Source organism: Hydra viridissima, unplaced genomic scaffold (assembly GCF_058129835.1).
Source record: "Hydra viridissima isolate aposymbiotic clone 2 unplaced genomic scaffold, HvirCarnegie_v1 scaffold_15, whole genome shotgun sequence".
Lineage (NCBI taxonomy): Eukaryota > Metazoa > Cnidaria > Hydrozoa > Anthoathecata > Hydridae > Hydra > Hydra viridissima.
The window spans coordinates 6,027,837-6,053,434 of NW_028324314.1; the positions used below are offsets into that span (position 1 = coordinate 6,027,837).

Consider the following 25,598-nt stretch of genomic DNA (forward strand, 5'->3'; position numbering starts at 1 on the left):
TTATTTCTTAAAATAGTTTCAGTAAAAATAACAACCAGTAATGAGAGAATGCTAGTAAAAATAGTAAAAGAAAATAGATTTGCAACATGTTCTGTAATAACCAGCAAGTTAAATGAGGTGGGAACAAATGTAGCAACAATCACTGTTTGACGAAGTTTGCATGGATTGGGCATTAGAAGTAGAAGGCCAGCACAAATGCCAAAATTAACCAAAGCAAAGAGAAAAAAATGCCTGGATTGGGCAAAGAAGTATCGTAGTTTTGCTGTTGATGACTGGAAATCGGTAAGTCATTATAATACAATGATTAGAAGTTTTTTTCTTAATATTTAAGTCTTAATATTCTGTGATAATTTTTATTCTATTTTCTTCAGGAATGCTTCAGCGATGAGTCTACCATAGAAATAATGACTCAAAAGGCTCAATATGTCAAAAGGTCTGTCAATGAAAAATTCGATGAAGATTGTATAATCCAAACAATTAAACATCCTTCTGAAGTCATGTTTTGGTCGGTTATCAGCGGGAAAGGCCATGGTTGACTATTCATTTTAGATGGAATATTAAAACAGGATCAATACAAAAAAGTTATTGAAACTTGTCTTTTACCTCAATTGGAGAAGTGGTTTTCAAATAAGCAAAAAAAAAATTATCTCTATAGTATGCCAAATCGCCTTTGTGCAGTGATTAAAAATAAAGGAGGATCAACTAAATATTGAGAATTTCTCTTAATAAACATATTTTTATCAAAATTTTGTGTATTTTTTGTTAGAAACAAATTATATTTTATATAAATAAAAAATTTGTTTTTGTATTTTTGAAGAAAAAATCAAATTTTATTACTAGAATGAGAAAAATTACAAAAATAGCAACATGGGCTAATAATTTGATCAGGGACTGTATATTTTCAAATGTTTTATGTATTACTTCATACCATTTGATTCTGATTATACACCAAAAATTAAATACTTAAAATTGAGAACTTTTTAAAGATAAGATAAAAAATTATTTAACAAAAATTTTAGTTCCATATTTTACTAACCTTTGTCTCTCACAGGGTGTTCCTGTGTAATTTATAGGATTTAGATGCTCTTTCTGACAAAACTTTTCTACTTCATAACACCAGTGTTCTGTTAATGTTGGTGGACATATAACTAAAGAGGGAAGCGGCTTGAAATCTTCTTTTAAAGATGCCTTAAAAAAAAATTTAAATTTTCTACTTAAACAAAAATTTTAATAGTTTTTGTAAACATCTGAAGAAAAATTACTAACATTGAAGAACTAATTTAAAAGGATTTCTCACAGAATGAAAATTTGTTAAAAAGAATATTTTTTTCAGATATTAAAAACATATTTTTGCAGCAATATGTTATTATAGAGGACTTCATTACAATTTTTAAATTGATGTGAAAACTACTCTCTCAATCATTGACAAAGTTTGATGGGTGTTTATTTTTGCTCAATAACAATAACTCACTCACAGATCAAGAAACCTGTGAAAAATTATTTTTGCTCAATAACAATAACTCAATCACAGTAAAATCAAGAAACCTGTGAAGAATTATTTTAGAATTGAGATCATGTTTAAGATAAACTGATTACAAGTAGATGATGATTGATGGTGATTTATCTACTGCTGGGAAAGGTATATAAAATATTTCCCTTATTGATGTGATAATAGACTGAAACCTGAGCATTAGAAAAGAAAGAAATGGACCATCAGATATCACTTAAAATTTAGAGAAAACAGCATAAACGTAAGTTAGTTATAAATAGAATTGCATTCATACTATTCCATTTTAACCTGGATTTGATTAAATATGTAAAAGCCATAGATAAAAAAGGGATAAACTTGAAAACATTCATAGGAATTTAGCAACAAAAATGTGAAAGCCAATATTTCTGATAGCATTTAACAAAACATATCAATATTTTTCATAATAGAAAACCAAACAAAAGAAAATTTTTGTGAAATAATTCTTCTTTACTGAAATATTGTCATTTTCATCATCACTTGGTTGTATTGGTTCTATATCAAGTTCTTAAATCCAGGCTAAATTTTAAAAATCTGATTTTAAATCTAGCATATTCAAAACCAGTAGAGAAGACTCTAGACTCAGCAAGAAAAAGCTCAAAAATTCAACTAATCCTTTCTAATTTAAATGTAAGCAGAAAACCCAATAATTTTTTTGGCTAATATTCTTTTGAGTATTAGCTAAAGAAATTATTGGGTCTTATAATTTGTTAAGAGTTTTTAGATTATGTATTTTAACTAGATATCTAGTTAGTTTAAAGAACTAAATTTTTTCTCTAAATATTTATTTTATATATACAAAATTTGTCATTTGTTAAATTAAGACTTTCTTAAAGCATAGGACTTTGTTAGGTCACACCATGATAATTTATCATTTTTCTGTAATTACTTTTATTTTTACTATTTTATCTTATCAATTGTATAACTAGTTGGTTTTTCTTTTAACAAACTAAAACACTCAATTAAAAAAAATTAGACCGTTAAGAGACTTTTCTCTAAATAATTCCACACAAGCTGTTTGTAAAATTTTAAGATAGTACTAAGCTTAAGAGAGGTTTTGAATATTACATTTAAAAAACAAAAGCATTAAATTTACCTTATATTTTTTCAATGAATCAAAGTGATCAGCTGCCATTATACAAATTGATTGAAGAGTTTTGCCTAAACCCATATCTATTTTGGCATAAAAGGAAAAATCAGTGCATAAATATTTAAAATAAAAAAACAAATGTATTTTACTTTTAGACATACAATGCCATTAAATTACTTGGAGATGTTTTAAAAGCAGTGAATTATAACTAATTGTCAAAATAATTTTGAAGTTTTATAGCTTACCTATTTTTCTATTTTCTAAAGCATGAAAAAGGCTAAGGAAGTTTCAAATGAAATAAAGAAATCATTTATGAGCTGTGGAAAAAAGTGTCTAACAGAAAGATTTCCAAGAAGTATAAAATGTCAAAAATGGTTATAAGTTGATTAGCTAATAAAATAGAATCAAAGAAACTGTTAAAACTGAGCTTTTAAGTGGACAACACAAGAAAAGTACTCTTCATAATGATTAAAAAATTACTAGGCACATGAAAAAGAGCATTAGCTGATACCAGAGACACAATTGCAAATTAGAACTTGATATCTAATACTGCATGACAACTATTGCATGGTTGTATAGTTATTGTACAGCAAAAATTAATTTATAAGGGCAGAGAACCAAAAAACACATTTAGAGTTTTCAAAGGCTTTCAGAATTTGGATGTTAGAACGTAGAAACAAACATGGTTAGATGAGTCATAGTTTAGCCTGAAAGGCTTAGATGGTAAATAAAATGTGAAAAGACCCTTTGGCAAACAACTAAAATAAGTGTATACTAATGGAACCTTGAAACATGGGGGTGGCAAAAGATTGATTGTTTGAGAGTGTTTTTTAGGATTTTCTGGATTGGAACCACTCTATCACATAGAAAGTATAATAGAAAAATAGAATCAAATGTTGCCTTTTGTAGATGAAAATATGCCTCTATGGTGGATCTTCCAATAGGACAATGATACCAAACACATAAAAATTCATCAAATCATGATTTTATACAAATAAAATCACCATAATGCAAAGGGCTACACAACCTCACGAACTAAATCCTAATGAAAATTTATAAATATATATATAAAATAAACTTAATGATAAAGAATGATCTGCATAGTAGGTTTAGAAATGCTGAAGAATTGTATCAGAAACTTCAAATGCTTGGTCACAAATAAAACAAGTTCAAATTGACAATCATAGGGTGTAGGCTGTGATGTAACATCATGATGAGACATCTATGGATGTACTGAGATTGTTAAGAGCAGGATATGCTATCATCATTTACTGATTTGACTTTGATGATATACTTTTAAAAGGTTCTCTAGTTTTGGAGTTGAAAACAATAGTATAATTTTTGTATCTATTTTGCTAAGAAGAGATATATGAATGGAATTTTTTCTGTATTGAGATCAAAATAATCATACTGTACTACATTTTTATAAACTTTAATATGTGTTCAATTAGTTTTGTTGGAAAGTGTATATACATAAACAGTTTTAGTAATGAAGTTTACCTTTAACAATATTCTTATACACATTTATTACTGATTATAGAAGTCAAATTAGTAATAAAATTGAAAAAAAAAACACTTGTTTAAAAACATGATTTATAAAAGGTATTAACATACCATCACAAAGGATTCCATGCAAATTATATTTTTTCAAAAATGCTAACCAGTTGACACCATCCTTTAAAGCAAAAAAATTTAAAATTAGGTATCAAATTAAATTTATATTCATAAATGGTTCTGCAGTAGAAATGTATACATTTAAAACTGCAAAATTTATGTATACATTTAAAAATGTATTTATATGTTTTTACATAAGATTCTGATTTTTTCTTAATAGTTTATTTGATATGTTTAAAGTACTGACATTGATGAAGAATATTTATAAAAGAAATATAAATTCATGTAAATGTAACATGAATGTTAGAGAGTAGAACAAAAGAACTATAACAACAATTTAATTTTTGACTAATATTTATGATTAAAATTTCAGAAATGATAACAGAATTTTCTAATTGTGCTTTAAAAGAAAATGCTTGCAGTAGCATTATTTTAAACATACTTTTTAAGCCATTTAGTTTATGAATGTAAAAGTTTGTTAACCCTTAATGAACCCAGGTATCAAATCTAATACCCAAATTTTAAACCACAGTATTTTTTAAATGGAAGCTTACTTTTTTCTGAAAACACCAATTGTTACAAATGTGAGAAGTGAATTTTCGATTCCATACAATTAGTACTTTTCATCAGGGTAGATTTTTCAGTTTATAAGCATTTGAAAATGGCATTTGCAAGTAGTGGTTCACATGGTGTTTACTAAGTGCTGTTTTTACTTCTATTTCACATTGGTTTTATAAATTTTTGTGCTGTTTTTTATTTATTTATTTTTTTAAATCAAGGTACAGGAAAGCTTTACTAACCATTTCATGTTTTTGTTTTTTTTAATATGCATAACATGTGCTATTTGCATTTGTATCAAATTTGTAACAAGTTTGTATCAAATTTGATACAATGGCTGTTTAAATATGAAACCTTTTTCAAAAAAGCTCAAATTTTTTTTTTATTCATTTAAACAAATATAGAAAAAAGTTTCCTTTTATATTTGTTTAGATGAATAGAAATAAAAAAACTCTGATGTTTTAAACTATGTATTTGATGGAGAAAGTAATTTTGGGTAGAGTTTAGAAAGTGACAATGAGTTTGATTTGATAAATGATGCAGCTAATACTAATATTGAAGAAGTAACTGAGAATGAATATGATTCAACAAGTGATGATGATCCATTAGCATCAAGACCAGTTGAGAATGCTAATGAGAAACCTATTAACAAAAATAATACCGCATCAACTACCTACAAATGGAGAAGTAAGAACTTTGATGACGTAACCTTCAAGGAGCCTGAAATGAAACCAACACCAGATGTGGAAAAATCACCCTTTCAATATTTTAAATTGTTTGTTAGTGATGAGATGTTGAACAACACCACAGAGTGAACAAATATTTATATTTTGCAATCAAAAGGTGCAGAAAAAAGCATATTTAGAAAGGATATTGAGAATTTCTCAGGATGTGTTTGGTAAGGCTCCCAAGTCAAAGATCATATTGGGAAAATTAAAAAATATTGACCTATGATGGGGTTTCTTCAGTTATGGGAAGGAACAAATTTGAAACTATTCTTTGGAATATTCATTTTGTAAACAATTTAAGAATAGCCAAGGAAGAAAAAGCAAATGACCACATGGAAGTTATGAGCATGGATAACAGAGCTCTGCCAAAACTTTCTGAGAGTTTCACCAGAAGAGTTTCATGCTGCTGATGAGATAATGGTTCCTTTTAAAACAAAGTCCCTGCTGCATCAGTACTTGCCAAAAAAGCCACATAAGTGGCGCTTCAAGCTTTGGGGTCGAAGTGGCATTTCAGGCTTTTTGTATGACTAATATTTATCAATGGAAGTTATAAGCAATTCTGATATAAGTTTTGGTATCAGTGCAGATGTAGTAGTCAATTTAAATAGTCAATTTTTGACTTTTTAATGCCTGACAAACACAACTTCAAAGTCTTCGCTGCCAACTATTTTACAAACTTGCCCTTGATAGTTGAATTGAGGAAGTGTAACATTTATTTTGTAGGAACAATTAGAGGTTCATGAATGAAGAAGTGTTTGTTGCTGAATGAAAAGGGTTTGAAAAAGCAAGGCAGAGGAGCCTTTGATTTTTAAGTTGATATAGCTTCAAATGTGGTTGCAGTTCGCTGGTATGATAACAAATCAGTTAATTTAGTATCTTCACATGTAAGCATTGAACCACTTCACACTGTTTGCAGATATGATCGTTCATTGAAGCAAAAGATAAATATAAAGCAGCTCAAAATTGTCCATGTATATAATCAATATATGGGTGGCACAGACAAGTCAAATATGATGTGTGCATTGTAAAAGCCAAGATTGAGAACACAGAGATGGTACACCTATATTTGGTTTCATACAATTCAAATTGCTGTTGTAAATGCATGGTTTCTGTACTAGAGTGACTTGAAGATTTTTAGACCTGATGGCCAGTTCATGTAATTTAAATGCTTTCTTGCAGAAGTTGCTAAGAATCTGATCAAATTTACTTGTGAAAGATAATCCTTAGATTGTATCCTGCAACCACCAAAAAAGGCAGCTTGAGTTAAAGGAAATCCTTCAAATGATATAAGAAAGGATGGGTTTGACCATATACCATGCTACAATGAAAAGCAACAGAGGTGTTTGTCCTGCAAGTCAGGACTATCACATATAAGTTTTAAGAAATGCAATACATGGCTTTGCCTTAACAAAGAAAGAAACTGTTTTGAAGTTTTTCATTCATAAGTATTTTTAAATATTTCTGCTACTATCTTTACATAAAAGTAATTGTTTTTTAACAAATAGTTTAACTTTTTTGCATAAATTCCCTGGCCCTTTAATTTGAGTATCAATAATCATTTAAAATCTGCTTCAACTTATTAATTTAAATAGGCTAGAACACTTAAGATAAAGTCACAAAAATTAAAATTGTGTAAAATATTTGTACAATTTTGACCATTGTATAAGTTTTGACACAATTCAAAAAAGTGTTTTGTTGTTATTATCATTTTTTTTTGACAAAAAAAAAATTTTCCCAATTTTTTAATGCAAATAGGATTACTTGTACCAAAAAGTTTTTGAGCATTTTATGCTGCTTTAGGCATTTAAGGATTAAAATTTATTGGTTACAGGATGTAGGAAAGACTAAAAATATTATTTGAGCCTTCTTAAACTTACTTAAATCCCCTTAAATTTGATAAATTATTTTAATTTATTCATAATATCATAGATGAATAACAGCAGAAAAAGGTTTGCATAAAAAACTAAAGATACTAAAAAACATATATAACAAAAACATATAAGGAGAACTTATATCAAATACAAAAAGTGTTTTTAATTAGTATTATCATTTTAGTATAAACGGTGTTAGTAATTAGGTTTCAAAAGCTGCTAAAAAACTTAAAACAGAAATGAATACCTGCTGGTATTTTCGAAGTTCACAGTTTATAGGTATTGGAATAAGGTACTGATCTAACTTTGTACCATCAAGCAACTGTTCTAAAAATCTGCGTTCAATAATTTTTTTTTTAACTAACTCTTTTGACATACTTTCAGTATCTGGTACACTAGACTAAAAAAAAAAGTTTAGACATTAAAATAAAAACCCATTAAATTGAAACAACATACCAGTTTAGCATACCATGTGTACCAAAATACTTTTGTGTGAATTAATGAAAAATTTCAAGAGTAACATGAAAAGATTTAGCTCAGGTGAAGTCTGAGGTAATTCTTTTACTATTAGCAAACAAAAAAGAAACTAGTTTTTAAGAGGATAAGTTTAGTTTTTCAAAACTACTTTTTATAACGCTTCTTTAAAATTAATAACAATAATGACAAGAAAACTAAGTAAAAGTATATAAAATAAACAAACTTCAAGTGGCATCAGTTGGACTAATGTAGCAAAACAATTTGTAGCAATTAGACGTATATCTTCCATGTGATCACTCATTCGAGCTAGTATTGGAATAACCAGGAGTACAATGTATGGCAATATGTCAAGACCAAGGTTCTCAATCACATCTTACAAATAGCATTAAAGAACAACTTCAAATAAAATAAATAGCCGGAATTTTTTTGAAGCAATACTTCAGCTATCATAACATTTTACACTTTTGAACAAATTAATTAATGAACTTTGCTTTTAAGATTTTCTAAGAAGTAAAAATTTCCAACATTTTTATAATACATACCATAAAAGTGCCTTAATTTGCATAGCTGCTGTTAACTTTGCACTACAACATGTCAAAGATGTTTAACTCTCTAGCAATTAAAAGATTGAACTACAAATGCAAATCTTATTTGAATTATTATTTGTTCTAATTTCAATACAAAACTTATGTAAAATAGTTTTATAAATGCAAATTTGTCATTCACTTTAAACAGAAACAGAAGAAAAAAAAAAATTCTTGTAACTTTTATATGTGCAGCAGATCAGAATTGAACTCAAAAGAGAATAAACTGCTTGAAGATTTTTATTATGATATTGGTTTGAAGTAAACTAAGTGTTAAACCCACATAAATACATAAAAAAAGTTTTATATAATTATTTGGTAGATATTGGGGTAACTTTGCACAGTGTTAAAAGTTACCATAAATGTCATTGGTCATTCAACAGCAATACTTTCTAAAACTTTATGGTAATATTTTATATAAGCAGAGTTATTTCATATTTTTTTTATAGTTTCAATTTCTTGGGTAACACAGGGTCAAATTAAATAAATGGTATGTTTTTTGAAGATATTTTCATTACAAAAAGGAGATTAAGACCAGAAAATACAAAGACTATACAGAGGACAACCTATCCAAATGTGAAAATCTAAAATCTAAAAAGTAAAAATCTTGAAGATGTAAAATCTAAAAAGCTGACACAAGAGCAAGCTGTTGTAAAATATGGTGTTAGTCAAAGAATGATTCATTTCAAGTTGAAAGGAAAATATGACTTAAAGCCTGGTAAATATGACTTAAAGCCTGGTTATTTTTCCCAATTAGTGGGGGCTCTCTTTCTCAAATATACCATTCAATTAAATCATTTTGGATTTCCTATCAGTAAAAAAGACTTATGCCAAATTATGAACAATTACCTCTATAATTCTGTCACTTCTGAAAAGTAAAAGAATGTAAAGTCTTTCCTGGGCCTGATTTAATCAACTCATTTTTACAAATGCCTCTAGAGCTAACAAATAAATTTGTGCCAAATGTAAAAAAATCACAAGTAAATGTTAATGAAAACCTAAAAGAATATATTTAACATCTTAGCAAAACCAAACAAAATGTTCCATCATGCAACATATACAACTATGACAAAACAAATCTAATTGATGACCCTGGCTCATAAAAATGCTTGGTAAAAAGAAGCCATAAATATCCCACAAATGTAAGAAACACTTCCAAGACAAATATTTTCATAATAACATCAGGTAATGCAGCAGGTGAACTTTTACCACCTTTTGTTATTTATAAAGCAACTAATCTGTGGTCAACTTGGTGCGTAGGAGGTCTTAAAGCAGCCAGATACTTCAGCACTAAAAGTGGATGATAAAATGGAGTAGTTTTTGAAAAGTGTTTTTTTTCTCTAGTTTTACCTTCTTTAAAAAAGAAATTAAGAGTTAGAGTTCTGTTAGGCAATAACTTATCCTCTCACATCTCTCCAAACGTTATTGAAGCCTGTAAAGAAAATGAAAAAGTGCCGCATTAGACTTTCAATGGGGCTTTTGATCTGTGTTTTGTTATCTTTGTTTTTTAAATTAAAAAAAAAAAAAGCCTTTAATTCTTTTTGCTCAAGTTTACTCACATAAAAAGGAAATTTTCTGTGTGATTTGTGTTTTTAATAAGGTTGTGTTCAATATTCTTTTATCATTTCATATTATTTTACATTCTTTATTAAGCAAAATAATAATATAACTGATTTTTTGTTTTTAATTAAACTACTCTTACAATTACTAATCCTTCAAAAGGTAAGAAAAAAGAGGTTACTTTGAAGATTCTCATACATGTCATAAAACTATTGTAACTTTATTCATGTTGCACAAAGTTGCACAGACCCCTGGTTAATTTTGAACATTTTTTAAACAATCTTCAAAAAATAATTTGTAATTTGTAATAAAAAAATTACCAATTAGAATAGATTTTAGATATCATAAATAAATAATTTACTATTACACATTAATATAATAGGAGTTTAAAGTAGACTTTTTGTGCAAAGACACTTTTATAGTATCTATTTTTTATCCAAAATATTTCTTTTTAGGTTACAAAAATAAAATATTGCTTTTCATCTGATAATAAACGTGATATCATTATAAAAAAATATAACTTTTTGGTGACCTAAAACTGAACCTGAAATAAAAAAGTTGAAAAAAAAAGATACAATACAATGCTTCTATGACCCCTTGTCTTCCAGCTGGGTTATCACTCTGCTCTAAAATTCCTATAACATCTGTCAAAATAAAGTTCATGGTATCTATTGTTCTTATTTTACTAAGCACCCCAAAACATCTTGCTGACATGTGTCGAATTGAAGTATAAGCATGATTGAGACAAAAAGCCAAGCATGGAAGAATTTCAATAAGCTAAAAATAAAAATAAAAAAGCTCCAACTCAAAAAAATAAATAACTAATCAATTACAAATTCTTAAAACTAAATTAAATGCAATACAGTGCTTCCAGAAAGTATTAACGCACTCGTAATTTTTTTATTATGGACAACTTCAAATCAATATAAATTGTAAAGTAATTTAAATTTTGAACTAATTTTTTTTTTAAATGAAAGGTTAAAGCAATGAAATTAAATTATAATGTCAAATATTGTCAACCTGCTTGTTTTTTTTATGAGTTAATTAGAAGTTTAATGACTTCTCAGAAAAATGTCTGAAATTAAGCGTGCAAAAGTATTAGCGCACTTACAGTTTTTCAAAGATTCTAAGAAAGTTTAATATTTTATGTGACCACCTTTGTTTTTAAGGCATGCCAAGACTCTATGCGGCATAGAATCTATAAGTTTTCTGATTAGTTCTTGTGGCACGGTGTTCCACAACTCTTGGATTTGCGTTTTGAGCTGCACCAAGTTAGTGGGCTTGCTTTTTTGTAATTTGCAGTCCATCCAACTCCAAAGATTTTCAATAGGATTTAAATCAGGTGAGCGAGCGGGCCAAGGCATTAGATTCAACCATTTTTCTTCCATGTATTGCTTTATTGAGCGTGCTGTGTGGCAAGGAGCGTTATCTTGTTGAAATTGCCAGGTGGAGTCAGCCTTAAAAACGTCCATTGATGGCTTTAAATAATCTTCTAATATCTCTCTATATCAATGTTGATTAAGGCGATCAGTGTAAAGATGCGCCAGTCCATTGCTAGATCCAGCAATGTAGCCCCAAATGTCAATTGAACCTCCTCCTCCTTGAACTTTTGACATGATAAAACGAGGATTATATTTTTCGTTTTTGTATCTCCTCGCGACAACCCTTTTCTTGCGATTAATAATTTCAAAATTTGACTCATCCGAGAAAATTACTTTTCTCCATTGCTCTACAGTCCATGCAGCTCTCTCTTTGCACCATTTTCTACGCTTGAGACGGTCTTTGATACTTAATAGTGGCTTCTTTGTTGTAAGGTATGAATTGAGGTGTTTTTTCTTCATAAGCTTGCTAATTGTTGATCGGCTAACTTGATGTGCACCCAACGCTGTATTCAGGTCTGAGGCGATTTCAGCTATGCTCATGTTTGGGTTGCGTCTAGTGAGCATAACTGCTTTATTTTCGTCCCTTTCTGACATTTTTTTGGGACAACCAGAGCGACTTTTGTCTTTGACTGTTCCAAACTCATTATAATTTTTGAGCGTTGTTCTAACGCTGCATTCACTGATTTCAAGTTGACGTCCGATTTCTCGATTGCTGAGACCACTTTTGTTCAGGCCAACAACTTGCCACTTTGTTTCAATTGATATGCTCCTTAAACCCATACTTTTGTTCTTGCAATTTTAAAGTTTTAACTAACTGTATTTCAAATGATTTTCCGACACTTCAATTTATTCCTCTTATATTTTTTATTGACTATTATTAATCGGCAGAGAGTTTTTAACAAAAATTAACCAAAAAAGTTTTTCCCAAAGGATTTAAACGAGTGTGCTAATACATTTTAAATGAGTGCGCTAATACTTTTGCACGCTTAATTTCAGACATTTTTCCGAGTAGTCATTAAACTTCTAATTAACTCATAAAAAAAACAAGCAGGTTGACAATATTTGACATTATAATTTAATTTCATTACTTTACCTTTCATTTAAAAAAAAAATTAGTTCAAAATTTAAATTACTTTACAATTTATATTGATTTGAAGTTGTCCATAATAAAAAAATTACGAGTGCGCTAATACTTTCTGGAAGCACTGTATATATTGAGAAACAATTTTTGATGAAGAAAATTAAAAAATAAATTCTTTATAATAAATTCATTATTCACTCACTTTTTTTTTTAATTTAGGATGCAAATGTGGTGCTATTATTTCTAAAACCTGCATTGAAGTTATTATTTGCTTCATTTTTTCAAAATCATCTTTTTCATATTGAGATGAGCAACCTTGAAAATTTGGAAAATTTTGATGAAGAATTTTAAAAAGTTTTGCAAACTACAAATTAAGATATTTCCAATAACAAATAAACAATTATAGTTTTCAACTGCAAAGTTACCTTGTAATACAACAAATGTGCCTTCCCAAAGATCTGGCAACTTTTCACATAGTGATTCACCCATTTTCTTAACACAGGTTGAAAGAGCTATTGATGCCCCTTCACATTGCACTTGCTGCTGTCGTACATTCTGGAAAAAATTTGATACAAAAAAAGCATAAATACTCAGAATAAGTTGTAAGAAGCCAAATATATTTTTCTTTTTGTAAGAAAAAAATTACCAAAAAATAATTTTGTAAAAAAACAAAAAAAAACATGATTATCTGTATGAATTAGACCTTGGTAAATTAAGAGGCAAAGTTGCTAAATTGAAGAAACCACAGTCTCAATGGTGCACACTGGATTTAGTCTTGAGAATTGAAAATAAAGTTTAAATTGAAAAAATTTTCCAGAAATTTTCTGTGTTTTATTTTTTTGTTTTTTAGTTTTTCAAATTTTCTTTAGTGTTAAATCTTTTGGCAAGAACAATGAAACAGATTACTAGGATTAATATCTGAATAACAATTTTTTTGAAAAGTAAATAGGCATGGGGTTAACTAAAAATAAAAACTTTCATTCCTGAGTTTTGCACTGAAAAAATGTGGTTTGAATATAAATTTGGAATAAGAATAGGGGGATCACCCTCCATTTCATAACTTGAGCCATAAACTAAGATTGTGATAACTTTTTTAATTTTCTTTCAGGCAAAAGCTTAGAGCAGTACAAGCTTAAAAGAAATACCTCAACTTATTTTTGAAAAATCTAAATAATTTAAAGTGATAGTAATTCCAACGCAGCTTAAGTTTTTTTTTTTAAGCTTATGCTTTTGGAGAAGTCTTAAATCTATTAGGAGATGTTATTAATAAGCTATTTTCAAAGATCTTAATTTAGCGGACTCTTAATTTAGTTTTTAAAGTACAGGTAGATATGCTAATTAGCATAAGAAATTATTTGTGTAAATTACTATAATCAATTTCTACTTTTTCTTATATTTAATGAGGAACTTAGATTTGAAAAAATTAGTAACTCTTGATTTTCAAAAAACTCTTTGTTTTGCTTTAGTATTTAAAATAATATTCTATGTAAAACCAACTAAAATTGTATAGCCTGTATTCCCCTAGTTTACCTTCTGTTTTCCCTTGGTTTATTAGATGCAGGATCAGAGAATGCTGTTGCATTTGATTTAACTGCTTCCTATTTTTCTGGTCTTTATTTTGCATATTTTTCTATAACTTAACTCAATTTTTCATAACTTAAGTGTATTAGGGTGGTCCTTAATTTTCAAAGTTTGATTTTTGTACAGGGCACCCTTGAATTTTGTTTATATGCATGCATAAAAAATTCACAAAAAAAATCAGCTAAATCTGAAAACATTTAGAGGTCCCTACCACATATATAATAGTTAAGTATAATGTGGGGTTCCGTGGCTGCATGTCACTAGTTGTTATGCTGGTGAACTCTTTCACTGCACACTATACCGCCTGCATAATTTATCAATATGATGTTACTTATTTATTGTTAAATTATCCAGAATGTATTTCACCAGCTGTCAGCCATTTGTAATCAGACACTGATAGACACTCAATATAACAATAATATTTGATGAATCTGAATTAGTGACTACTGACTCTCTCAGGGAAACTTCGGTAACAACTGACCTAGTGGATACTGGATCAAAAGTGAGTGTTTTCTTTGTTTATTTTTGTTTAAATATTAATTTGCCAAATTATATTGATTTAACAATGAATTATTATAAAACAGACAGAATGACCGATCCGCTGTGCTAAATCCATTTTAAATTGTTCATTAATATCAATTGCCTGAGTGCCATAGTATCGAACTTGACTTTTCATTTATGCACATAATTGTGTATTTTATTTATTGGTTTTAGACCTTGTCAGAGTTTTCATGTCATTGTTGTTTATTTATATTGCATAGCATAAATTTTGTCAGTTAGTTTTCTGAGCTCTATAAGTTTTTGTTAGAAATTACATATAATTTGAATAATTAAATTGGATGGTAACAAATAAAATTTATTATTTTAAGGGAGATGGCCAATGCTTGCTGTAGGACTTCGAAACCAACTACAAGACGAGAAACTGAGTTGTGGCTGATAGGCCAAATGCCTGAAATTCTCAGCTCTACAAAGTTACCGTCAAAGAAGGAAGTCATGGCACTTTTCTTCTATTACAAAGAGGCCACCAAACAGACCGTTGGTGAAGCATCACATTCAACAACTAATGACGTTCTTGAAGTGTGGGCTAAAGCCCGCATCCCAACACGGTTGAAGAAACACATTGGTGAAAAAGTTGAATGTCTGTTCCATGAATATGACAAACTGAAGAAAAATAAGGAAAATAAAGCAAAGCGCTCTGAAAGTCTACTGAAGAAGGAAGAAGAATGGAAGGATGGCTTAGAGAGTCTTTTTGACATTGCTCATGCGGACGCCATGAAGATGATTAGCATGCAGGAGGACAGGGAGTTCCTGTTAGCTCAGCGTGAGGCGGGACGACGTGGTAAGATGGGAAGTGTTGACAAAGCCATGGCCAAAAGAGAAAGAGATGTTCACAGTAGAGAAGAAAACTTCAAGAGAAGAAAAGAGAGAGAAGAACAGGACAGAGTGGCCAGAGAGGAGAAAGCTATTCTTCAGAATTCCGAAAGCGAACAGGAGTCTGGTAATGATAATGAAGCATTTGGTGAGCCATCATCAACCACAACTTCAAAGAGAACTAAACGTAAACGTGGCACACACAAAATACTGAATGACAAGTTAGCAGTATGTCTGGATATGGCAAAGGTCAGTGATAGAAATGCTGCACTAGTCCTGACTCCAGCACTGCAGCACCTCGGTCATGACCCAGCAGAGTTTAATATCAATCGATCATCCATTCGAAGAGAAAGGATGAAATGTAGGCAGAGAATGGCAGAGAACTTGAAAGCAGAATTCAAGCCAACAGTTCCACTAACAATACACTGGGATGGGAAATTGCTGGAAGATATCAGTAGCAAAAAAATTGTGGACCCGCTCCCAATCCTCGTGTCTGGACTAGGAGTTGACCAACTTCTTTGTGTAACGAAGCTGCCATCTGGAACTGGAGAAGCTGCAGCAACAGCTGTTTATGATGTAACTGTAGCGTGGGGCATAGCTGATAAAGTCAAGTGCGTGTGCTTCGACACTACTTCCGTCAATAGTGGTCCAAGAAATGGTGCTTGCATCCTACTGGAGCAGAAGTTTGACAAAGATTTGCTCTGGCTTGCTTGCCGTCATCACATTTTAGAAATAGTCTTTGAGGCAATGGTTACTCTTTCTCTTGGCCCTTCAAAGGGTCCAGACATTATGATTTTTAAAAGGTTTCAAAGCAGTTGGGAAATCATTGACCGGTCAAACTTTCAGGCATCTAGTTCGAATGACATCATACACAGTGCCGTTTCCAGTGTTGCAAATGAAATTATTGCATTTACTGAAAACCAACTGCAACAGTTTCAGCCTCGTGATGATTATCGCGAACTGCTAGAGCTGACAATAATGTTTCTGGGAGGCGTTCCATCTCAAGGATGCTCATTCAAAGCTCCGGCAGGACTGCATCGAGCCAGATGGATGGCCAAGGCTATTTATTCATTGAAAATATAGATGCTGAGAAGCCAGTTCAAGATGACAAAGAAAGAAGAGAAGGGAATAGCAGACGTGTGTATTTTCACAGTGACTCTGTCAAGGCCTGGTTTAGAGCGCCGTCAGCGCCATCTTCGCCTCGTGTTGATCTCGAGCTTATCAAGGAGATCGACAAATACAAGGCACAGAATCAAGCAGTCTCTCAAATCGCAATGAAGAAAATTTTAGGACATTTGTGGTACTTGTCAGAAGAACTGATTGCATTGGCTTTCTTTGATGACGAAGTCTCCGATGACACTAAACATCTCATGGTCAGTGCCCTGCAAGCACTGGGTGCAGAATATCCTTTGAAGAGGATAACTGTTGATCCTACGCTGGTGAGCTCCAAGAACTTGGAAGACTTTGTCACCGAGAGCAGTCGTAGATTCTTCACCATCACTGGTCTACCGTCAACTTTCCTCAACAAAGATGTGAAGCTCTGGTCTGCAGATGCTCACTATCAGTTGGCGAAGAACACTGTCAGTAGTATGAGAGTTGTGAATGACATAGCAGAACGTGTAGTTGCCTTAATGGACGAATACAACAAGCTGCACACAAACGATGAGGAGCAGAAACAGTGCCTTCTCTTAATTGTAAAGAAGTACCGCCAGCGATTTCCTGATCGAGCGAAGAATACCCTGGCAATGGACTAACTAGACGGTTTTTGTCACTTTGACAGTCTCAACACAGAAGGACAATAATAATTACAATATGTAACACTGTAACAGTTGTTTAAATGTGCTTCAATAAAGCAATGTTGTGCTCTGTGATCATATTTGTCCTAATCATTCATATTGTAGAATACTGAGCATATGAGCCTTCTGTGGGCACTTTTATAGATATAAACTCTGCGGTAGAGACCCCTAAAATGTATTTTTTTCAAATAAAATTTTCAGTACAATTATTTTTTCATAAACATCAACCATTGAAGGGGGTGCCCCGTCAGAAAACTGAAGAAAATTTTTTTTGTAATGAATAAGGACCACCCTAAAGTGTATTTAGGTACCTTGAACTTAATTAAACTTAAATTACAAAATATTTGTGAGCATATGCAAAATAGATTTAAAAAAAGTACATAAGAAAAATAAGTTCATAAAAATTACATAAAGTAGTGTGTAAATGTTTAGAACAACCCAATAACTAAGATGACTTCAAAAACTTTTTAAATAATTGTAAAACAGTTTTAACATAAAAACCTTTATTATATATATACTATTTGCTACATTTGGAATATATTCTTGCTTTGTTCTCACTTGTATGACTCTTTTAACTGTTTTTTGCATGAATACTAAACAGTGTAAAAATAACAACATTTCAATAAATGTTGTTATTCTGTGCAAAAGTTTAGAAACAGTATCATACTCTGCAATTAAATCAAGTTCTTACGAACAAAAGAATAGTTAAAGGCCAAATTATTTGTAAAATTTGATCATTAAATTACTTGGAGATGTTTTAAAAGCAGTGAATGATAACTAATTGTCAAAATAATTTTGAAGTTTTATAGTTTACCTATTTTTCTAATTTTAAAAGCATGGAAAAGGCTAAGGAAGTTTCAAATGAAATAAAGAAATCATTTATGAGCTGCAGAAAAAAATGTCTAACAGAAAGATTTCCTTACTTTGTATTGACAAAGGGGACTTTAATTCTAATACTGTGAAATTGTAGAACAACACTGCAATTTAATCATAATTTTTTTATTTTGAATCTGGGTTTTAGTAAAGGAAGACTTAATAGTTTTGCAACTAGTCTTTTATACATAAAATACTAAAGATTTTAATTAGTAGTACTTGATATTTCAGAAAATACTGTATGACAACTATTAAATGATTCAGGGTTGTTTAGTTATTGTGCAGCAAAAAAATATTCATATAGGCAAAATTTATCAAATCATGGTTTCATACAAATAAAATCACTGTAATGCATACTCTATACAATCTCATGACCTAAATCCTATTAAGAACTTTAAGAGCTATTAATAATAGTACAATTTTTCTATAGAATAGATGCTTATGCTATATTTTATCTAAACTAAAGTTTCTTTGTGTTGAAATCAAAATAGTCCATAGTGTATTACAATATTTTTATAAACTTCAATAGGTATTTCTATAGTTTTGGAAGATAATGTACATGCTGCATAAAACAATAAAAAACTAACACAACAGGAATACAAAACATCTTAAAAGTCTTCTTTTTACCTCTTTCAACTCCTCTGTAAGAGAAGCATTATGCTCTTTAGCTTGTTGAGAATTGTTTCTTGAAAAACGAATGCGTTTGCTTAGCAGCTCCTTTTCTGCTGTCTTAAGTTATCAAGAAATAAAAAAAAAAAGAATTTTATAAAAGCTTAATTTTTACAACTATGTCACAAATTTTTTGAAGTTAGATTTAGTTTTAAATTCATTTTTGCTTTATTAAGTTTCTTTCCAAACTAGTAAATTCTGTAATTTCTAGTAAACTAGTGTAAGAAACCAACACTCTACCTTTTGCTTCTGTTGTAAAGTGAGAATACCAACAGTAGAGTTGCAGATTATTCTACGGCCATCATCACCTGCATAACTAAAACTTTCATCTAATAAAATGGGTGGAGTTCGACTTGAATCACTGCATGCAAATGTAAATAGATTTTTAAGAATTTTTTTATTAGGGCATGGGAGCTTGGTAATGCATAAAGTTAGTAGTTGAGAGAGAGCAATTGCTGTTCTTTTCTAAAAAATATTTAAAAAATGCATGCTTTAACATTCAAGTAATAAACAATGCAGATACTTCAGTAAAAGTATCACTAAACATATTATATCTATTTCTAGAAAAAGCTAAAATTGAATAAAATTGATAATTAAAAACATAAGTGCTTTTTTATGACAACTAAATTAGACAAATAGTTTTCATTTAAAAGAAAATGCAGCATTAATAAATAAAAACTCTTCTTTACACTTTGTGTTTGTTATAAAGTAAGACCTGCAACTGTATTTCATCCTCCTGTTTTACTGAATCCATAATAGGTCGTATCACTGGATTTAGTTTTTCGGTCAATTTATCATATGCAACTAGGGTTGCAGCTACACTTGCTTGAACTCTAAAGAATTAAAACAGAAAAAACAACTTATTCTCAAAATAAAAGTAATAATAGAATTTTGATTTGGGTGTCATCAGTTGAAATTTAAAACCAAAACCTCAAAAAAAAATTAGTTTAGTGCAAGATGATGTTTATTAAAATGTTGCAACTATAAAGAGCTATTATAACACAAGTATAAAAATTTAAAAAAGACATATTGTAAAACAATTTTTAATTTCAGTAGCAGATAAAATAATAAATATATTAAAATGTAAACTACAGACCTTGTATGTAACTTAATGAACTCTGCTCTCATATTTGATATAGTTATAATTAAATTTTGTTGCTTGGAACTGGCTAATTTTGCAGCTTTAGGAGAAAGATTTGAGAGTTCCTTATTAAATTGAGTTGTTGCAATATCTGTAGCTGTATCTAGGTTGAATGATCCCATTAGTATTCCACAAGATACGTCAATACTGTGTTCACTGAAACAATATACAAGAGACTGGGTATCTGATTGTAAACGTTGGTGGTGATATATAAGCTCCTCATATATTATTTGTTCAAAAAGAACTCCATTAAGTCTTGAAATGAGTGCATCTGTTAACATAGCTTTCTAAAAAGAAAATATTTATTACCCAATAAAAACACATATTTCTTTAAACAATTTAAAGCAAATATCACTATTAGTACATAGGCACTAAATCTAAAATTTTAATCTTGCATTATCTTTTGCTTTTAATTACGCTGTAACAGAAAAACAAAACAAATTAAAGCTAATTTTGCAGTTACTGCAGTTCTTTACATAAATGATTATAATGAAAAATGATTTCTTATCATCTTAATGTTTAAGCAAAATTTTGCAAATAAGTTTTGAAACAAAAGATATGTTATGTTTCAATACCAGATCTTAACCCTAGAACTAAAACAGCAGGATCCTTCATAAACTTACATTTATTGCAGTTCAGTTAAATCTATTTTTTTCAGGAATGAAAGCAATATGTGTCATTTATTTCAGTAGCGTTGTCTTTGATTTTTTTTTAATAGCCATGAGTGATTCTAATTCAAATCATCAAAAATAATAGTAATTTAAATTGACAACCACAGTGCTGAAAGAGTGATAATTTCTATCATACACCTACCCGGAGAGTCTCAAAACATAAAAGTCATGCTCAAAAAATAAAACTAATTGGGTTTGGTGCCCACTTTGGTGTCCATGTTTCAAAAAATAAAAAAATTGAAATCATCTGCCTACATCCAAGGAAAAAAATGACTTTTTCTCATGCTATTTGCTCCTTTCCTAAAGACATAAGGAAGAAAAGATGATACTTATTTATAACTATAAAATTTGATAGATAATCACTAGAAAAAATAACATTTGATAAAAAATAACCATGTGAAATAAAGAAGCTGTAAAAATGTAAATTTTTTTATTAGTTGCTGACAATAAAATAAATGCTTAATCAAATGAAAACAAAAACAAGTACTTTTTGTAATTTTAACTTTACTTGGACTCTTTCAAAATGCCCAATAGTGCCAAATCTCATGAAGAGTGTAGAAAAACAGTGTGTGTTGTATGTATGAAAAAGTGCAATTCACCAATTTTTGGTGTAACCTTTGAGAGATTCAAAAACATTTTTGCAACAGACATAGACTTTTTGGACTCTAGAGTTCCAACTGGAATATGTGAAATGTGTAGAAATCAATTTTGAGGGGTTGAAAGAGGAGTATCTGTCAAGCTGCCTACTCTTTACAATTTTCAAACTATCAATGTTAACACTGTGACAAGAGGTTCCAACTGTAACTGCCTGATTTGCCAAATTGGTAAGCTGAAGATGACTGAAAAACATCCTTTGGATAATTCTACAACTTCAAATCCCACAAATCCCCTGAAAAGATGTTCAGATTGTTTGTCACCACTAGGGAAAGGCTTACCTCATAAATACAACTTTACTTCTTCGAATTTAAATCTTAGAGAAATTTCAACAGAAAATAAAAAAGTTTTTGAACAGATAGCCTCTGCAACTATCAAAGGTCAAGAATCATCATAAGGTGGGATAATCAGGCTGTCAGTGACTGAGGGAGGTCATCCATTACCTGTTACCCTCGGTAACTTAAACTTTGTACTTTTCCTGTTTTTAATGATCCCATTTTGTCTGTTCTAAGATTATATTTCATAACAAGGTTTTTTAAAATTCGTCTTTAAATTGCCCAAGACCTGGTAAAAATTCAGCAAGCTACAGGCATGTCTAATATTAGAGTCAAAAAACTTGCAACAACACTAAATTTGGTTTCCAAATTGCCTCTTTTTGAGCCAAACTATTGAGCAAATTTTCATGAAGCAGGGTTGCAACTTGCAAATTTTTTTACAAAAACTACAATTGCATCTCAGGCAAAAAAAAAGCCACACAAAGAGTACACAGTTGTTCACTGCAAAAATCTCTCTGACTTTCTAGCAGAAATTTCACTTAAGAGACAACTTCAAGCAGGTAATCTCATAAAGGTTGGGAATGAATGATGAAGATGATTCAAGGAGTCCAACTTAAAAAAAAATTGTCACCTGTCAAGCTTTAAAAGACAGTGGAGTTAAAAAGCAATTTCTAATTGCAGTTGCAGAGGATCTACATGAGAATTACAGCAACATCAAAAACTTTATTGAGCTTGTTCAACCTGGAAATGTAGACTTTGCAACTTGAAAGTTGCTAACATTTTATGTGGTTTGCAATGTCACTCTAGCTCACATCCATACTGTGATAGTGAAGCTAAGAATTTAGCTGAAAAAGGTGTGCTCAGGACATTGTCTGATCTTCAAAATTGTTACACAGACTTTCTTTCAAAAGGTGCTGACATTAGGAGGGCAAAGTTTTTCAGCAATCTTGTCCATAAACCACTTCTAAAAGCTGATCCAAGCAAATTTATTTTTGAACTACTTCCCCCAATAAAACATCGTCTACTTATTGGGATAGTAAATCACTTGTTCAAAGTACTAAAAGAAGCATTGCAGAAGCAGATGAGTGGCCAAAAAGACTCAACATCACAATCCAACCATATCACGGCAGACAATTTGCTGGCAATGATTGCCAAAAACTCCTGAATAATATTGAAGTGATAGATCAGCTCTTTGAGAACCTAGATTCATCAGTTTTGGCCATCATTGATGCATTCAAAAAATTTAGTACTGTTGTTAGAGCCTGCTTTAGAAACATCCTTGACAAGGAATATGAAAAAAAATTGAAGAATTTCGGACATCTTTTTTAAGTCTAGGATTGTGACCCCAAAAGTGCCTATTTCACATTGATGATTTTATCAGAATGAAGAAAAAATCCCTTGGTCCTTTCAGTGAACAATCTTTAGAAACTCTTCATCATGATTTTTCTGTTCAGTGGCAAAGATACAAACATTCAAAATTACATCCATAATATGGATATTGGCTTGAAAGATGTGTGATTGAATACAATAGCAAGCACATTTAGGTGAAATATGTCTGTTGCATCTTTAATGAACATTGAAACCTTGCTACTTTAGAATAAGTGTTTGTGACAAAAAAAATCCACTGAGAAAATACCTATGGATTTATTTAAACTGATTCAAAAATTTATTTATGAGATTAAATCTTTTTAAACATTTATTTGTTTAACCTGTGTGTAATTGTAATTTGTAAAAAAAAAACCACAGTAAATAAAACCTATTATATTTAGAATTTTGAAACAGCCTTTGCCTAAGTGTAATCATAGACACTATTTTAATAGTTTTTTTATTTTGCGACAGTGTTTTAAGTTTAGAAATGATTCAAATTCAAAGAAAAAATGGTGATTAAAGAAATCTTTTCCATTAAAATTAATGTCAAAATGACTGACAAGTTCAAGTAACAATGATTTCCTACAAATTGACTGATGGTTAATTTTTTTTTTTTTACAGCCTCTATGTATAGACTATGCATATCAATAATAGTAATATCAGTTTTATTATTTATTTCTTATTTTTGAGTGGGTCTTTTGTGGTTTGAGGTTCTCGGGGCGATAAAGCAAGGAACAAAAAATCAAAGTCATTTTTTCTCCTTGGACGTAAGCAGATGATTTCAATTTTCTTATTTTTTGAAACACGGATTGAATGGGCTACTAAATCCAATTGATTTTATTTTTTGAGCATGACTTTTATTTTTTGAGGCTTTCTGAGCAGGTGTGATCATGATAATTTCATCACAAAGAATCCAAAATGACAGAAACCTTCAAAAAATGAAATTATTATCATGTTTTTACTGGTCAGCTTTTTAAACTTTTTTTTTTTTTTATATCTTTAACAAAAACACTTATAAATTTTATTTTTTCATAATGAAGTAAAAAGTATTTTTATCTAAATTTCTTAAATCACATTTTCATTTTCATTTAAAAAAAAAATATATATATTTTTTCAGATTTCTATAATTTTTACTACTTCTTTTAAGGGAAGTACCATTAGACAGAAAATTATCAGAAATATTCTGCTGTCTGTGGATAATAATTTTTGCCCTAAGCAGAATTTAAATTCTAAAAAAGCATATATGCTGTACTTTGGAATGTTTTTTGGTGACCAAGACCTTGAATGCCTTATGTAGTATGTGGAACTGGCAATAAAACCTAGAAAAAGATTAGGAAACTTTAATGCTTTTGCTTTTCCCTAAAACACTGAGAGAACCTAAATCATAATGACTGCTATTTTTGCATGATTGTATTGCAAAATATAGGAAGATTAAAAGGAAAGAAATCTTTTTAGTATCCAGACAAAATGCCATCTGTTACAAATATAACTTATGCATACTGCAGCTACCAGCAAATTTAAAAAATTAATTTAAAACAAAAGTAACTAACTACGTAAGCCACCCACTCTAACTAACATTTATCATTACAAAAACATTAAGGTAACTTTAATTGAAATTCATATATATTTTTTGTTATACCAATGGAAGATATTTTATTGAGTCTAAATAGTCAGAAAGTAGTGAAATCAAAGAATTAGTTGATGCTTGTGTCAAATGCAAGTTTATGTCACTATTTCCAAACCATAGTAAATTTAATGATCTGAAAGGAGTTTTAATGATCAAAAAAGAGATTTAAACCTCATTATTTAAACCAAATCAGAAGCTGAACTTTTGACTACCCAACTGGAACTCAAAAGCAGTTTAACTTCAATAGGAAAAAATATACCTCATTTACCAGAAAAAAAAAAAGTCAAACATTTGTTTACAAAGAAGCCAATATTATAAAATATATATTATTAATATTTATAATTAAATTTAGAATAAGAAATAGAATTAATGATCAATTTGGATAACAGGCCATAACATTTTCATTTTCTTTTTTTCTTGTATTTTATAAAACGATATGTTATGTAATTTTTGTTAATAAAGCTGAAAATCAAAATTAGCCTGAACTTGGAAAAGACTTGACCATTGCCTACATCATAACAACCAGATACATTACATATGAATACAAATAATTAGAAGACCTATTTGCTATGTTTTTTACACTTTTTAGAATAATCAAAATAGTTCATCTATCATTTTTTGTACTACTTAAATTGAGGATTGTTTTACAATATGTCTTTTTTAAATCTATATACTTGTGTAATAATAGCTCTTTATAGTTGTAAGACTTTAATGAACATCATCTTACACTAAATTTAATTCTTTTAGAAGTTTTGGTTGTACATTTTAACTGATGAGACTCAAATCAAACTCAAAATAAATTTTTTTTATCATTTATTAGTGCTGCATTTTCTTTTTATGAAAACTAATTGTCTAAATTAGTTTTCATAGAAAAGCAATAAAGTTTTTTAATTATCAATTTTCAAATTTCAAAAAGTCAAATTTAAATACTTTTTTTTTTTTTTACTTTTATTGCTTTTTTTAAGATATCTATTCTCTATCACTTTCAAATCTTGATGAAACCACTCACCATGCTCATCACTTATGCTGCCAAATATAGCAAGGAACTCATTCAGATGGCAATTGATAAAATAAAGTTTTTTGCACATGTTGCAGCCCA

General features: G+C 29.8%; 1 protein-coding gene and 1 pseudogene across 4 annotated transcripts in view; one reads left to right on the forward strand and one right to left on the reverse strand.

Annotated features, from left to right (window-relative positions):
• Window positions 1–25,598, reverse strand: part of LOC149878393 (TATA-binding protein-associated factor 172-like) — a 74,220-nt gene that overhangs the window by 19,361 nt on the left and 29,261 nt on the right. For all 4 annotated transcript variants that reach the window (XM_090072445.1, XM_090072443.1, XM_090072444.1 and 1 more), the window contains exons 18-29: window positions 19,860–20,191; window positions 19,479–19,596; window positions 19,004–19,228; window positions 18,722–18,823; window positions 12,899–13,028; window positions 12,676–12,788; window positions 10,586–10,787; window positions 8,090–8,238; window positions 7,637–7,789; window positions 4,233–4,293; window positions 2,625–2,701; window positions 1,037–1,188 (exon numbers count right to left, since the gene is read on the reverse strand). In XM_090072445.1, the coding sequence (XP_089928571.1) occupies window positions 1,037–1,188; window positions 2,625–2,701; window positions 4,233–4,293; window positions 7,637–7,789; window positions 8,090–8,238; window positions 10,586–10,787; window positions 12,676–12,788; window positions 12,899–13,028; window positions 18,722–18,823; window positions 19,004–19,228; window positions 19,479–19,596; window positions 19,860–20,191 (1,814 nt within the window). The remainder of the gene's footprint in view (window positions 1–1,036; window positions 1,189–2,624; window positions 2,702–4,232; window positions 4,294–7,636; window positions 7,790–8,089; window positions 8,239–10,585; window positions 10,788–12,675; window positions 12,789–12,898; window positions 13,029–18,721; window positions 18,824–19,003; window positions 19,229–19,478; window positions 19,597–19,859; window positions 20,192–25,598) is intronic.
• Window positions 8,638–9,913, forward strand: LOC149878394 (uncharacterized; annotated as a pseudogene).